Below are 16,509 nucleotides of genomic sequence, written 5' to 3' on the forward strand. Positions count from 1 at the left end.
TGGTGGCAGTGGTGCTGGCCCATCCACTTTTGCACAGCTAAATCCACCAATAGCAGCACCTCCTTTGTATTACACTACTTCAAGTGAACATATGAAGGAGGATTCTGAGTCAGATGAGGATTACATCACTGACAGATGCTTCCACCAGCATTTCGACAAAGGACGAGTTTGTTATCGAGAGACCATTGGAATGCAGGTTTCTTTTACCCGCACCACTTTTCGTATTAAACCTATCTACTATCCCTTGCCACTATCACACATTGGATCTTGATGTAATGCAGGAGGATCCACTGTGTGGCATTGGGGATGGAATGGAGGATTGTAACCTAGGATATCACGGTGATAAGTGGCATGATTATGCCTTTTATCCAAGCTAATCTTTTTGTTTTCATTCCGATGTTACAAAATTTCATATAATAGAGTTATTATTTCAAGCCTTCTTACCGAAAAATATGGATGAAAAATCATAAGGCAATTACAAAGATACACAACAACTAAGAAGAGACGTATAACATGCTCCCTAAGTTGTTGCAAGCCTTGTAGCAATGCCACTTAGGGACAATTGCTGATATCTAGGCTATCCCCTTTGATGGAGATTTGGTGGACCGCGATTCAAACCAATTTGATAAGGTTTTTTGACATTCCTGTCATGTGTTAAGACTTTCAAGCACTACAAACACTTTGTCTTTGTCGGCAACACTCATTTGTATGGAAAATATGAAAAGCCTTTGCTAATGACCATTGCACAAGATGGTAATTGGAACATTTACCCCGATTAGATTCGTGATTGTGGAGTTTGTATCAACTGAGTCTTGGTCTTTTCCCTGAAGAATTTGAGGTAATAAGTTACCCCACAACAAGGCCTACTTGTAATCTCTCACAGGTCTCAGGCTATTCGTGCACTCTTAATGCTAAAGATAGCAGATGATGTCCACTAAGTGCTCACCATTGTATTGTATCTGTCACATGGTGTCCAATTTCATAAACCTCTCCAAGCCAAACTAGGGAGAACGGTACATGAGCGCTTTGGCTATAGCATTGCGATGTTGGCAGAATGTATGGTCACATGACCACCAACTTGATTGAGTGTATCAACACCGTTTTGAGAGAACTTGATACCTACCTGTTGTAGCGATCATGCAAGCCACTTATGAGAAATTGCAACAATTGTAGATTCGAAAGGGTTAGGAGGCACAAGCCTAACTTGCAATCAGCCATCAGTTTTCACAATGCCTCCTCGCAGTCGTGGAGAAGAGTATTGAATCACGACCTAAAATGCAAGTGACACACTATGATTGGAGATTGTTGGTATTTAGTGTGGAAGATCTTGAACTACTTGAGGGCTCGAGTAATACTTTATACTGTGTTCGCCTCAATTCTTGAGTGTATGACTATGGTCTATTCCAAGCATTGCATTTTTCATATCGACCTGTAATTTCTGCATGTGCAGTGACGAGCATTGAGTGGGGTAAGTATGTTAACCTTGTATATATGATAGAATCTGTGTTCAAGGTGTATGATGTGGAGTTTTCACCAACTCTGGATAAGAAGTTATAGCCAGAGTGGCATGGCAAATAGCTACGACTTAATCCATCCATGCCACGATCAATCAAGGACAAACTGATATCCATAAGGGTTAGGAATGAGATGGATCTAGTTGAGCATTAGAAGAAATGGTATGGGTTGTGTAGGCAAGTGTGATACATACATTAATGGAAAGGCAGGGATATCTCTCCCACTAGGTCTCCACTTAGGAAACCTATGGTATATCTAATTTGTGGTATATCTAATTGGTGAGAAAAAGTGATAAAGTGGATAGATAAAATAAGAAGACAATAAATTCAAATTGAAAATGGATAGAAGATAAAGTGATTTTCATTCATTCAATTTTAATTTATCTGAAACTATGGTGTGGACAAGTGAGGTTGAATGAGTCCATTTCTTGTTACATCAATAAATTATATAGATGATAGAGTAGTTTCTTTTGTATTTAATTTCAATCTATGTCTTGTTTTATATTTTCAATTTCAGTTTATCTTTTTCATTTAATTTCAATCCTTGTCTTTTTGTTTATCATCAGTTTCATATCATTTTATATTAGATTTTATGTTTTTGATTTAGTGTTTATCCTTCTTGTTTATCATTAGCTTTTTGTCATAATGATACGTGCTTCAAATCGTGACATGACTGTAGCCGGCAGACAGAAATTAAATGGAGTAAAAATCACTTTTTGGTTTCGTGATAAAATCTTGGTATAGACGAGTGAGGTTGAACAAGTCTCTCTCGTACATAGAAGGTAGAGTAATTTCCTTCCGTTCAATTTCAATTTATTCCAAACAATGATGTGGATAGGTGAGATTGAGTGAGTCTCTTTGTTGTTACATCAAAAAATTTATATAGAAGGTAGAGTGATTTCTTTTGTATTTAACCTCGATCTATCTCTTCTATTTTCAATTTTCAATTTTAATTTATCTTTTCATTCAATTTCAATCATTGTCTTCTTGTTTATCCTCATATTCTTATAAAAAGGATGCCTCTGGCGATGTCTATAGTATCCTGCTAAGTCACACTATATAGAGATCTGTAGGTCCATGATGGCATGACCAATCCCATGACAACTGCATGAAACTATCAAAACCTGCCAGAGGAAGTTATTAAATATGGGCAAGGCTATTCAACTTGTCCGTTATCAAGTATCCCTCGATCAACATCATAATATTTTCATGTGTACTAACACAGTGTCTCAAGATCTACATCAGGAGTGTGTTGTATCTTCTACCTAAGCCATGTAAGCTTGATAGAAAAACCTCCTTCCTAGTTTGTGATTGGACTTAAAATACTAACCCGCTTCGTTTTGTGATAGATTGGCAAGTTGGCAGGCTAGCCTGGTTTAAATCTTAAAAATATTAATTAAAATAATAAAAAATAATAATTAAAAAATAAATAAAAAAATTAAATTATAATACAATTTTTTACTATCTTCTAAATTTGTTACTTGAATATAATTATACAAAACAATATCCATCAATAAAATTATTTTATTTTAAGAAAGAAGTTATATCATTTGAGTATTATATTAGAGTCTAAAATAAAATAAATAAAGTTAATTTTAAAAAAAATAATATAAAATAAAACAAATATATTTAAAAATTATATGATTATTAATTTTTATAGTACTAATCACTCTTTTATTTAAAAAAAAAATAATAATATTTAACCTGGCAGTTGGTCTACCCGCCCACCAAAACCCGCAGCAGAGTGGGTTTGACAGGTTTTTCTCTTTTGAAGGGTTCAAAGTCCTAGCTCGCTTGCCTTTATTGGTGGGTTCGGTGGGTTCGATTTAACGAATTCGACTTATTTTGCCACCCCCTCTTATCTCCAAGCAACTCCTCCACCTTGCCACCCCCTTTTATCTCCAAGCAACTCCTCCACCCAATCCCAAGTGGACGCGGCGGTGGGTCTGAAAATCCCTCATGCAACCACCCAGGGGATCTCCACCTCCGATTTCTTAAAAATGGTTTTTGTCGTTTTTATTTATTTATTTATTTTTTTGGATTGGTGTTTAAATTTTGTCGGCAAGATTTTCTGTATTTACTCCATTTTATCTTTTACGGGACACAAATATAAAGTAACCATTCTAAAGACTAAAGGGATTTATCACTTAACCAACCGAACAAAAAACGAAGATAATGAGGTCATAAGTTTCACAAGACGTGAGCCATCGATAGTTCATTAACACATTGTAAGCTTGAATAATCAAAGAATGGATTAGACTCTAGTCAATATTGTTACAACAACAATCGAGTTTCTCCCAAGGATTTTTCAGGGAAAATATGCTATTTGTATATGCCAATTGATCATTCATATTACAACAGATGAGAAAGACTTCAATTTAACTTAGCAAAAAGCTTCTCAGTCATCCTTGCCTTTGCCTTTTCCTTCGGATACTTTGGCACCATCATATGCTGACAGAAAGAAAGTACTCTGATTCTTTTGCAAAAACCTGCAACGAATTTAATCAGGCCAAAACTAAAGATAGAAGCATACATAATTTGGATCTCCATGTATAATTGGAAGTAGTGGAACTTTTGCAAGTTACAAAAAAGTAGTGGAACCATAACGAAATAATTGGAACATTTGCAACAACAAATTTTCAAGTATAACGGCAAGAGACCCCTGGTGCCAAAAACAAAAATACCAAGGTGCACATTTAACAAATAGAAATTGAAATCGACTCTATTTTTTGCGCAGAAATTCACTTTTTCATAGCACAATCATCACAAGCTTCTAAGAAAGGTAAAGACGACAAAAGTGTAACTGGTTGTCATTGTTTACGCTAGGAGCAATATAAAGCAGAAACCTTATCCCTTATCCCACAAAGTGAGCTTGACTAAATAAATCAAATTACATTGTAGTGTTCTATTCTATATCATATTCACTTTTACTCTAGGAGCACTGGAACAATAGTGTGCTATGAATTATTGAGAACACTTCAATGAGAGATATCAATAAAGAATTAAGGATTCGGAACAATATTATCTAGAATATGAGCAAAATGAGGTAGGTTTCAGTTTATACTTGAGAAAGTCGAGTAGTTTCTGCTGCAAGCGAGTCATCGTTTCCTCTTCAATGTTCACATACGCCAAAAGCTCAGGTAACTTAACTGCAAGCATCACAAAATATATGATCGTCTTTCACTTTGCAGAACAAAGGATAAAATATTTCATCAGGGTTTGTTGATCATAGTCACAGGTCAGGTACAGGGGTCAAATGCTACAGCAAAAAAGGCCTCCTACCAATATTCCATCATTGCAATGGCTGGAAATAATAACAATAACATAGAAATATCTTGCAACATCAAAGTTCAGATCACAAGGAAATCCAATGGTTAGTAAGCATATAACAAATCTAGATTATATTCTTGCACCTATGCAGGAGGCCCTAACCTTCAAGAGATGTTCATAAATAAATCTCAAGCATTCATCTATTACTAAATTGAAAGAACTCATTAAAGGGAAGTGTCCCAAAACATGAAAAGAATTCTAGCGTGTGTGTACATTGTGTCCTCCTTTTCCAGCATAAATTATGCGTAAAGTAAAACATACCAAAGAGGCGCAATAAATGTTCAGCTCCATATATGGTTGACGGAGAGACCTCATTTGCAACAACTTCACTATATTGCTTGCGTTCTCTTTTGTATAAGAGCATTGTAGGCAAAGATTTATCGAAATAACACCTTATTCCTTTCAAAATTTCACCAATAGAATCAGCCCCCCTGTATCACAGAGACATATTGTACATGACTTCATCATTAATATATAGCACGTCGAAAGTTTACAGCTATTCACAGAGGATTAGTATAAATTTTCTATTAATAACTAATCTCTTACATGCCATCCTTCTTTGTCTTGTATTCAAGGAACTTTGTTAGAATCTCATCCACAGTTGGCGAACGGGGGAGTTTTACAAGCTGCAGGGACAGGCATCAGTAAATCAACACTTGGTGTACTAGTTCAAGCGTTTTAAAACAGGTTATATATTGAAAGTGATAAGTAAGCAATAAGTATTTAGACAAAATTCTAAACACAGTATTACAACAAAAACAATGCCATCAATTACATAAGATGAAAACAAAAGCTCAAAAATGCAAGATAGAGGATTTAAGAGGTGTAAATATATCTCATTATAATGCAACCTTAAAATTTCAGTGTAATAATCCTCTTATTTAGCTATTTGCACAGAAATCTAATAAATCATATTATTTTCGTTGAAATGTTGAATAAAAAAGCATCATAGAAAAAGACTCGAGAACCAATCAGATTGGAATATTGGGGTAATGAATCCTGAAAAATTGAAAGCAGATTTGTACTAGTAGTAATAAACTTCACAAGGAAGATGCATTAAATCTAACCCGGCTGAAGTGTATTTTAGATGTTTCCATATACCTTATCCTGCTGAGTAACATACTCCCAATCATCAACAAGTTGTTTCTTCAATGTTGCAGGAATTTGAATCTTGACAAGCTTTTCAACTGTCACGCTTCCCTTCTATTGATTAGAAAACCAAGCTTAGCAGAAGATTTTCAATTAAGACTTAAAGAGAAAGTGACAAAAGAAATTCCAATAATCCAATTAAACACCAAACAAACAAGAAGATAAATATCAAAGAAATGAAGAGTAAAACACGAAATCTGAATTTCTTCCCACTTATACTACTTTTTGTTTCAGCCTTGCACCATGGAAACACATTAAATTTATTGTGCTATTTTGTCTTTCCATATGCAATATAAAATGAATTAGCAAGGAACATCTAATTTGTAGAATTGTGGAAATTCCAGGATATTAGAATAAAAGAACATGCAAGCAATGCAATCAATGCAATTACACCAAAATATACACCAGACCTCAGCTCCTGAATCAGTTTTTCGTTTCTTCCCTTTTGGTACTGCACAGAATTTGACATATAAGATATATTAGTCATGCAAGCAGAAATAAGACTAGCCTTAAATTCAACAAATCAACAACAATGTGTTCAAACAAGGAGAGAATATTAGAGACTCAACTTGTTTGTTATTACCAGTTTCAAAGCAGATATCAATAAAAATGAAGACTACAAAGGTGCTTATTGTGTTGTGCTTTATTATAAACAAACTTGTCTCCTAAACAGGCTGTCATAGCCCTCTTCTAACCATCCTATAGGCTATAATAATTTTTCCTACTAACTAGCTAACTATAATTCCACTCTACTAATGGCTATTAATTATTGGTTTAATTTCTATCAACAGATTAGATTATTCATGTAGTATATAACAAGAAAGAAAACTGAATCAGGTTTTCTTTTTGCAGTAGGATATATATATATATTATATTCAAAAACAGAGTAGAACTTTAAAGTAAAATTAAAATAAATAAATAAATAAAAGAAACCCTGAAACTACATTTTTGCCGAAAATGCTCCAAGTTTATTTCATGAAACAATGCTTATTTAGTATTTATGGAATCTAATCTAGGGTCAGTTTGGATTGGCTTTTGAAGACAGTGCTTAAATTTTTCATCTTTTTAAAAAAGATATTTTTTTTTACAGACAAAAATTATTTTACATTTGGATAGGTTTTTTAAAAAGAATTTTCAAGTATTAAAAACGTCTTTTGCTTCTGTTTTTTTTAAAAGCAAGGTATCATTAGCTTTTAGAAAAAGCAAATAATTTGTTTTTTTTTTCTAATAAAAGTACTTTTTTTAAAAGATGTATCCAAACAGGTTTTAAATTGAATAAAAGTACTTTATTTTTTAAGAAAAGTACTTTTTTAATTCAAAAAAGCCAATCCAAACTAGCACTAATATCTTATCTCCAAGGCACAGTAAGAATTGAGCCTTAGACCTTAGTTATAATAATAATAATAATTTAGAAACGAACAGATATGCTAAAAAATAAATTAAAACAAAATGAAGAGTTAAGGTTAAGGTTAATGAATAATACCGTTATTCTTGATGTCTTCTTTATCCACTTTTGCATCTACAGAATCCAAATTAAATGCAAAATTATCATGCTAACAATATGAAGTATCGAGATATAATATTTCCAAGTCCAAGAGTTGAGGTAAATGAGCAGAATAATGATCTGGTGCCTGTGAAATTGTGTACACATCTTGTGAAGTATCTATAAAAGGTTTGACATCAACAAATAGAATAACATATTATTTAAGTCTTCCATATCAATTTCAAAATCTTGTTTAAAAAAGAAAAGTGATTTGGTGCTTATAACAAAGCCAAATTCACTCTTTGCATATTCAGAACATGCTAATATGATTCCCATTTCCCACTTGCTTCTTACGTGCTAGTATCTGACTGACCCATTTTCTCAAACTCTTCATTTTTAAAGCTTCATAACCATTTCCGAATAAAAACCCAGTTGTGTTCAAAAAAATATAATTGACTAATATTTCCAGAAATCAGTTGACAATATCCCATATATATATGAGAACCATATTATTCATAACTACTTAAGAACCTTTTCAAAACTAATGGAAAAATTCTAACATTTTGGATCAGGCTTTTGGTATCTTCAGATAATGTTGAGTTTGATGTACTAGTTTTGACTTTCTAGCCACCAAGCTTAGCAGTTTGGCTTGACCATAGAAACAAAGATTCTATGGCAATTCTTGGTTTCTGTAGTAGTTTGATGCATTTGATAGGACAGGAAGTTTAGGGTTTTTTTAATGATTCCTTTTCCACTATTGATTTTATTTGGGATAGGACTACCCAATAAGGTTTAGGGTTTACTTAAGGATGTTCCTCTAGTTGATATTCAAAGGGATTGGCATGTGCTGTTCTATATTTTATCATCTTTTGTACATTTTCTTCTCCTTAGTCCTTAATAAAATTTCTTTTTCAATAAATATGAAAAAGGAATTCAAGAGTCAAGACAATACCTAGCCTGCCTTCTCTTGCAATCCAAACTACCAAAAAATACAAACAAAAGGGAAAATAAATGCCTTAAGGTGCCCAGTACACCTTTGTAGCTTATGTGTTAGATGCAATAAAGGAGCCTTAAATGAAATGATATTCAAAAAATGAACACATAATTCCATATTTTCAGAATATGGGGATGTCAGACCTACTTGCTAAAAGAGATTCATCACAAAGGCAAACAAAAGCTCCAGGAAACTGTCACAATAAATCAATGCCATTTCAAAGAGACAATTACTTACCCATAGAACTTTTGGCCTTTGCTTGATTTGAACGACCAGACTTAACATTCTTGTCTATGCTTTGTTTTTTGTCTAGAGCTTGCTGTTTCTGGACATTCTCTTCAGTGTGTTTCATCAAACGATCCTCACCTACCCATTCGTCCCAACTGTTGGAAATATATTGAGAGCGTCATAATAATGAGTATGTTAACTTCTTAAAAGCCATAATTCTCATTTTTAGCAAGCATTTATGGGGAAACAAGCAACAATCAAGAAAGCTGTGTTTAACACCTATAGATCAATCATTACAAAGGCCCTACATATAGATTGTCAAATAACTTTTATTAACTAACAAGTACCTTATACACCACTTTCATTTAGACTTAAGCCAACTTTGAAAAATTGGCAAATGTCAACTAATGCTTCTTACTTAATACAACATCAGAGCCTTAGCAGGAGTCAGCTAGCACTTCTTAATAATTTGTTACTAGTTTATCATATTAGAAAAACATGAACAAAGATAATGATTTAAAACACATTGTGTACTGAAACTTTGGAGCATCATCATTGATGCCACTTGTACCTCTATTTTTTTAACTCTGAACTTAAAATGAAACAAAAGAAAGATAGGATACTCACTTTTTATTCCATCCCTGCAAAATAGAAAACAGTAATGCAACCAAAAGTCAATAGCAAATCAAGGTATCACTTTAAACTTTCACATTTTAAGTTATTTAAGATTTCAAATTTGCCAAGTTAAACAACATCTTTAAAAAGCAAAGCTATTCATACTCATGAAGTGAAGTAATTCATACGAAAATGACGAGTACTGAAACCAAGATGTAACAGAACTTACAAGGTAGTGAACAAAGTATCTCCATTCCTTCTTTCGGATCTCAGTCTTTTGCACCTGATGGTCAAACATGCACTAAATTATGTCAAAATGACCAAAATCTTTGCATTAAGTGCATGCATGTAGAGTGTAGAAAGACAAGACATCAACTCAAAGAAACCCTAAATTAACTCACAATTCAGCATCTTAATGCAATGTCGTATTCTCTAGTCTCAAATGAAAAAGAGAAGTGAGAATACTTATCCGTTACCAGCAGCAAACATTTACAATTAAACATTAAAAAAATACTTACTAAAACATTATTACTACTATACAATTATGATGGTGATAAAATCGCCACTAGAACTTCATAAATTATAAATGCAAAACCGCCAAGACCTTAGAAGAAGCTTTATCCTTCAAGAGAAAAAAAAAGTGTAATTCACAATTCAGTGAAGGCAATGAGAATGGACCATTTTACAGACACAACAAACAAATCCCCAACGGTGAAAAAAGCCTTGTGCGGAAATATAAGCAGTGAGCGACAACAAAGTCCTGTTTCTTTCTTTTTTTTTTTTTTTTAATTTAACAGTCACGGGAATGAGCAAATTCCAAAAACCAGAAAAACGACAAAAGGAAAAGAAAACGGAAATCGAGAAAAACGACAGCGTATTTGAAATTGGAAATTCACCAATAAAATAAAATAAAATAAAAGAGGATGAAATGAAAAGTTTGAAGTGCCTTGGCTTCGTAGATTCGAGGGCCATGGTAGGCGAGGACTCTCTCGCCCTCGGAGTAAAGGCTGGAATTTGCGGGCTGAACGTCGCCGGCGGAGGCGTCGCCGGAGGTGGCGGAATCGTCCTTGGACGAATTTCCCATCGTCGGAGTGCGGAGAGAGAAGGGCAAGTAACTGGGCGGGAAGAGACGCACTATTACAGAACAAAACCACTCGCTCGACCAATTGATTAATAAGGCAGTTTTAGTCTTGGTTGAAGGGTTTTTTTGTTTTCCTTTTTTTTCACTTCATTTTCTTTTTGCCTTTGTCTTCACTTTGGTTTGGATCACTTGTTCCTAGCTAGCAAGTAGCAACGCTAGTGAAACATTATTTCGTAATCGTAGAATTCGTAGGGATGCATGTGGTTATTTTTCAAAAGGACCTAAACACCAAATTTGTTCCCGTCGGCTTTATAACTTTTATTTCTGATAAATTTGTTTTTCTAACGAAATGAAATTGATAGTTTAATCATTAAATTTGAGTAAACTATTATTTTTATCTATAAAAAATTTAAATGCTGATAGATTTATCTATAAAATAATAGAAATTATATTCATAAAAAATAGATTTTATACGATAAAATTATTTAAATTCTAAAAATTATTTAAAAATTTTAAATTATCCTTCTTCTAATATTAATTTTTCCCATCCCTTATTCCCAATCTCTATTCCCATTGCAAATATGGTAAGCAAAACAATTAATTCCTAATATCATAGAAGATTGAAGGAAGTCGTATTGGGAGTGACCGTTGCTATTGCCATCGAGCAAGGAAAGAAGAGTGAGAGAAGCCTGAAACCGAGAAAGTGAGAGAGAACGACAAAATGCAACGAGAGAAAAGAAAGGGTATGTTGTCGCCGCCGAAGCTTTCCTCGGAGTCGCTGCTATTAGAGCTGCCACCGGAGGAGGATTTTGTCGTTGCCGTCGTAGTTGGAGGCACAGAGAACGAAGAGAGAGAGAGAGAGCTCAGGTTAGCTAGAGTGATAGATGGAGGAGGAATTGTTCCGCCACCACTGTACCTGCTGTTACTATCGACGAAGCTTATCGCTAGAGGCACTGTCCTTGCTAATGGCTCTAACCTTGACGGCCACAACATCACTATCAACGAGCGTCAGTACCATGGCGATTGCGGAAGTGATGGCCATGGCTTTAAAAGTGGAAGAGGTCGTAGATATGGTGGTGGTGGATTTGGTTATGGTTTTATGGTGTTGCTATGGTTCTATCTAATTTTTAACCTCTAAATCTGGTTGTTTGTTGGGAGGATGGTGGTGGTAAGGAGAAGGAGGCGACAGCAGTGATGGTTGTGATGACAGTAACACTGACGATTGTTGTAGATGTGGATGAGAGTTAGAGAAAAAGAATTTTAGTGGTGATAAATCCATAAAGGGAGTTAAAGATTAGAATGTGATAGATTAGGCTAAAAAAAAGTAATTTAGAATTATTTTTTAGGATTTTGAATAGTTTTGTTATACAAAACCCATATTTTATTGATACAATTTCAATTTTGTTGTTTCATAGGTATACTCAATTTAAAAACTAGCTCTTTTGATTAAGATATTTGATATATAATGACTACTATTAGGTTTCAGTTAGATTATGATATTAGATTTTAATTATGGTTTATGTATTGAAGTTTATATTGATTCTAGCTATCATTAAGCTATTTATATTTATGTTTTTAGGTTAAATCATTATTACTGCATCATTAATTTTGTTATAATCACAATTAAAAGAGGGTTATAAATAAGAACATTTAATATCATTTAATTCTACAATTGTCAATGTTAAAATCGAATAAGATTACATATATTAAAATAAACTCTCATCTAAATCCACTAACAACACCTACTCAATCTTCAACTGAGGCAAAAAAAAAAAAAAAAAAAAAAAAACCAAGAACATTCATGTCTAAACCTAGAAAGCCTCAACTACATCCTAAAAACTAAGAACCATGATTTGTAAAACTCAAGAAAAATCCCACCGATAGTAATGCAAGCCTCATTCCAATGGAACATATTTTTCCTGTAACACTATCTAGCTTCATCACAATTTTCATATCCTTGTTCTCATTATTTGCTCCTTAAATCATATTTGCATTTTCAGTACCATGGATGTCATCTTTCTTTGTCCCACTTAGAGTTTTGACCAACCCCATCCATTTTCCTTCAATTTCATCAACTCATATAAATTACTGACAATCTTTTGTCTACAAGTGAAAATAAAATAAACCCTAGGTATCAAGAAAATTATAGAACCATGAACAACATAGATTAACCTCGTACGTACCTTCCATTTGCAGGAAATGAATAAACCATTTTTCTGGATTAGTAACTGGGCTAGACTCGAGTACAACCACATGTCCATACCACGTTGCATTTGCCATCAACTTTGCTCTCATCAATCATCCATGAACTTGCAAAGCCAAAAGTACTGTTGCTACCGTTCGATTGTGTATACTTTAATTTACGCCTTGAATTTTTCTTTTTCGCTTTATCTTCAACATTGGGAACTGTTCTAAGGGTTATCTGAAATTGGGTTGTATTTGGGTCTGAACGTGAGGTCCAAACTCCTTCTATGACAGCGGTTCGACTTGTATTAGAACCGAGGTGCCGCTAATGAGAGGAACTTTTGCGTGGTCTAGAATTTTGCGGATAAATCCTCGTTGCAAGTATAGTTTCTAAACCTTCAAAAGTCCTTTCATACAAACGTTTTGGTTGTCACAAGTAACAAACCCCTTTTAAAATTGATAACCGAGTATTTAAACCTCGGGTCGTCTTCTCAAGGAATTGCAGGGAAGTATGTTCTTATTATTGGTTATGAAGGTTGTAAAATCGGGGTTGAGAGTGAAGAATAAATATGACAAATAATTTAAATGGCAATTAAAATAAATAAATACTGTAAAGCAAACTTTTGGCAAGGTAAGAGAAATTGGAAGTCCAACTTAGTTATCTCTCTCAACAATAATGAAAGTTGAATCTTAATTCCACTTAGTTAACCTTTACTAAAGCAAAGGAAAGTCAAGGGAATAATTAGTTTGACCTTCCAATCCTATTTATTTCCTAAGAAAAAGTTGGGATTATTGAAGTTCAGTTCAATTAGCAAGATAGCGATTATCAGTTATGTTGAGTTTGATAATGTTGAGTTACTGATTTCTTAACCAAGACCAAAAGGGGAAAAAGTAAAATTGCTGGAATAAAAATGTCCTTAGATGGAAAGCAATGGTAACACAAATTAAAGAGAAAGCAATCAATAACTGAAATACCTCAAATAATCATTAATTCAAATCATAACATGGAAAGGGTTCATAAGCCAAATTGGCAATATTTATAGATACGAATAAAAGCATTAAAGTAAAAGTAGCATAGAAACATAAATTAAAATAAATACTAAACCTGGATCGAGAGTTACTCTTAAAAACTAAGAGAAGTCCTAAATTCTAATCCTAAGAGAGAGGAGAGAACCTCTCTCTCTAAAAACTACATCTACTGCTAAAATTGTGAATGTGAGCTTGATCATGAATGGATGCATTCCCCACTTTATAGCCTCTAATCTGTGTTTTCTGGGCCGCAAACTGGGTCAGAAACAGCCCAGAATTCGCTGGTTGCGAATTCAAACACGCTGATTTTCGTCACTGCGATGCGGTCACATGGGTCACGCGGTCGTGTTGCCTAGCATCAGGGAAACTATGGCATATTATATATCAAATTGAAGCCCCAGACGTTAGCTTTCCAACGCAACTGAAAATGCGTCGTTTGGATCTCTGTAGCTAAAGTTATAGCCGTTTGAGTGCGAAGAGGTCAGGCTGGACAGCTTAGCAGTTTCTCCAACTTCTTGTATTCTTTCCACTTTTGCATGCTTCCTTTCCATCCTCTGAGCCATTCCTGCCCTATAAACTCTGAAATCACTTAACACACATATCAATGCATCTAATGGTAATAAGAGAAGATTAATATTAGCAAATTAAGACCATAGAAAGCATGTTTTCAATCATAGCACAAAATCAGGAAGGAAAATATAAAACCATGCAAATAGTACGAACAAGTGGGTAAGAACTTGATAAAAACCACTCAAATGAGCACAAGATAAACCATAAAATAGTAGTTTATCAGCCGCCGTCTGAGTCCTCATGAGAAGTGGGGGGTGGTACCTGCAAGGGACTCCGATGCTTAAGTTAACAAAGGTTCAAAGCAGTTTTTTTTTTTACTTGATTGAGTTCTAAATATACCTGAGTGTACCAGTGTATTTATAGTAGAAAAGATAACCACCCCTTAGAGTAGTTCCGCCTTGAATGGTGGATAACCGTTCCCCTTTTCTAGGAAATTTATTTAGATCTCCCTTCTAGATGGGTAGGAGATGTCTTGGGAGTTAGTTATTTATATAAGTAAGGCTAAACTTCCGTCGTCGTGCCCAACCTTTATGAGATCGGGTAGGAGTAGATGAGGCCACCTTCGTTGGGTGGGCTTTTATTCCTTTTGGGTCTAGCTTTATTTTGGGTTAGGGTATGAACAATGCCCTTACTTGAGCCCGGGCTTTTATAAGGTCGGGCTCGAACATTTGTAGATTTAGCCTCCCATGTTGGGTATACTGTCTTTGGTAGATCGGATACTCGACGTGTTTTTGAAAAATTTCGAAATGTTGCGTCCCTTTATGGTACGACACATGTTACTTTTGCGGTTACCTTGGGAACTGCGTATGTCATTAATGAGGCTATGTGGATTTACTCTTTTGCCCCTTGTATCTTATAAATATCCAAATTCTTTCTCTTTCTCCTTTTTTGCTTCTTCTTCTGAAACGTTTGCCCATTTTCTTTCTTTCAAAAATTTCTTCAACTTCATTTTTGCATCCGTTCTTGAATCCAAATTTTTGTTTATCTTGAAGAGAAAGGATTTTATCTACGTTCATGGAGTGGAATGTTCATGTCTTTGTTGTTCAAGCGCTCTGTTCTGATTTGCGTTCCTTCAAGGTTAGCATTTCTTATCTTTTTGAATTTTTATCTTTGTTTTCTTGTACTATGAGTGGTGTTGTTGCTTTATTTTTTGGAGAAGTTCTGAAAACTTTCTTCTTTTCTTTATTGAATATGGACTTTTTATTGTTACCGTAAGTCTTAAGTGCGGGATTTTTTTTATGCTGTGTTGCCCCCAAACAACCTTAGCTATTGAAGATGACGCTATTTCTGTTTTTGGTAATGTGAATGTAGATGTTGGGTGTATGAGTTTCTATAAGTGTTTGTTGGTGTTGTTGACGATGATCCGACTTCTTATGATTGTTGCAGTTGCTTTAATATATCCGACTTGTTATGACGATTTCCTTTTGTTTGTTGGATTGTAGGTATAGTTTTTGATGTCTCGTTTAGTAATTTACAACATGTCCTCTAAAGTACCTTCCGACCTGACTTGGATAGATATATATGTTCTTACTCATGTCCCTATTATTGATAAAGAGTATGCCGAGACGTTTCGTAGACATCATAGGCTATGCTTAAGTTAGGAGGATGAGAGAAATTATGAGACTGTAATAGTTGACCCTAAAGAGAGAGTTTTTTTTTCCCGTTTTGATAGGTCATAACATCACTTTATCTTCGTATACGATTCCTTTTTTACAAAGCAAGGTGTTAGTCTTCCCTTTTTCGACTTTGAAGTTGAAGTTCTTAGGTTTTTTAACGTGGCCCCTTCCCAACTTCATCCTAATTCCTGGGGTTTCTTAAAAATTTTCCAGCTTCTTTGTCGGGAACTTGACGTCCCTCCTTCTCTAAAGGTCTTCTTTTACCTCTTCTTCTCACCAAACCTTTTAGTTCCAAAAAACAAGGCTGGATCTCCTTTCGAACTGTTCATAGGAGGAAAGTCTTTGTCATTTTTGATGATTTCTTTCATAACTTTAAAAATTACTTTTTTAAGATCCGAGCTGTGGAGGGTACCTGACCTTTCTTTCTGAGTGAGAGAGATAAACCCCTTTTCCCCTTTGTATTGGGAGGAGAGCCCTGCAATATTGAAATATAACTTAGATGACCTAGATGAGGTCAAAGAGAGTGTAGTGGCTTTGTTCCAGGAGTATTAGGGGTCAAGCTCCTTATTTGGATACTAAGAGATTTTTAGAAAATCCAAGCCAACTTCAATCCAAGCTAGGTAGCCTTTACTTAATTTTTGTAGATCCTTTTTTGTTTGATTATTTTGTGGATGGTAAATTTAACCCGACTTTCATGTCATGTAGATAAGATGGCT

The 16,509-nt window shown here is 34.4% G+C and overlaps 1 protein-coding gene across 4 annotated transcripts; it reads right to left on the minus strand.

The window, feature by feature from the left end:
- Positions 1-3,725: 3,725 nt before the first annotated feature.
- LOC107627237 (MRG family protein) lies at positions 3,726-10,684 on the minus strand. Of its 4 annotated transcripts, XM_016330091.3 has the most exons (11): positions 10,260-10,677; positions 9,543-9,596; positions 9,326-9,339; positions 8,708-8,853; positions 7,477-7,512; positions 6,404-6,444; positions 5,946-6,047; positions 5,391-5,470; positions 5,106-5,275; positions 4,579-4,663; positions 3,726-4,003 (listed from the first exon to the last, which is right to left on the minus strand). In XM_016330091.3, the coding sequence occupies exons 1-11, from the start codon at positions 10,395-10,397 to the stop codon at positions 3,913-3,915; spliced, it is 957 nt and encodes a 318-aa protein (XP_016185577.1). In that variant the 5' UTR covers positions 10,398-10,677; the 3' UTR covers positions 3,726-3,912. The 4 variants fall into 4 exon arrangements, with proteins under 4 accessions (XP_016185577.1, XP_088357367.1, XP_016185583.1 ...); XM_088501241.1 differs by lacking the exon at positions 9,326-9,339 and having other exon boundaries at positions 9,539-9,596; positions 10,260-10,684; XM_016330097.3 differs by lacking the exon at positions 9,326-9,339.
- Positions 10,685-16,509: the final 5,825 nt, after the last annotated feature.

Source organism: Arachis ipaensis, chromosome B1, assembly GCF_059453495.1.
Source record: "Arachis ipaensis isolate K30076 ecotype BB chromosome B1, ASM5945349v1, whole genome shotgun sequence".
NCBI classification, from domain to species: Eukaryota; Viridiplantae; Streptophyta; class Magnoliopsida; order Fabales; family Fabaceae; genus Arachis; species Arachis ipaensis.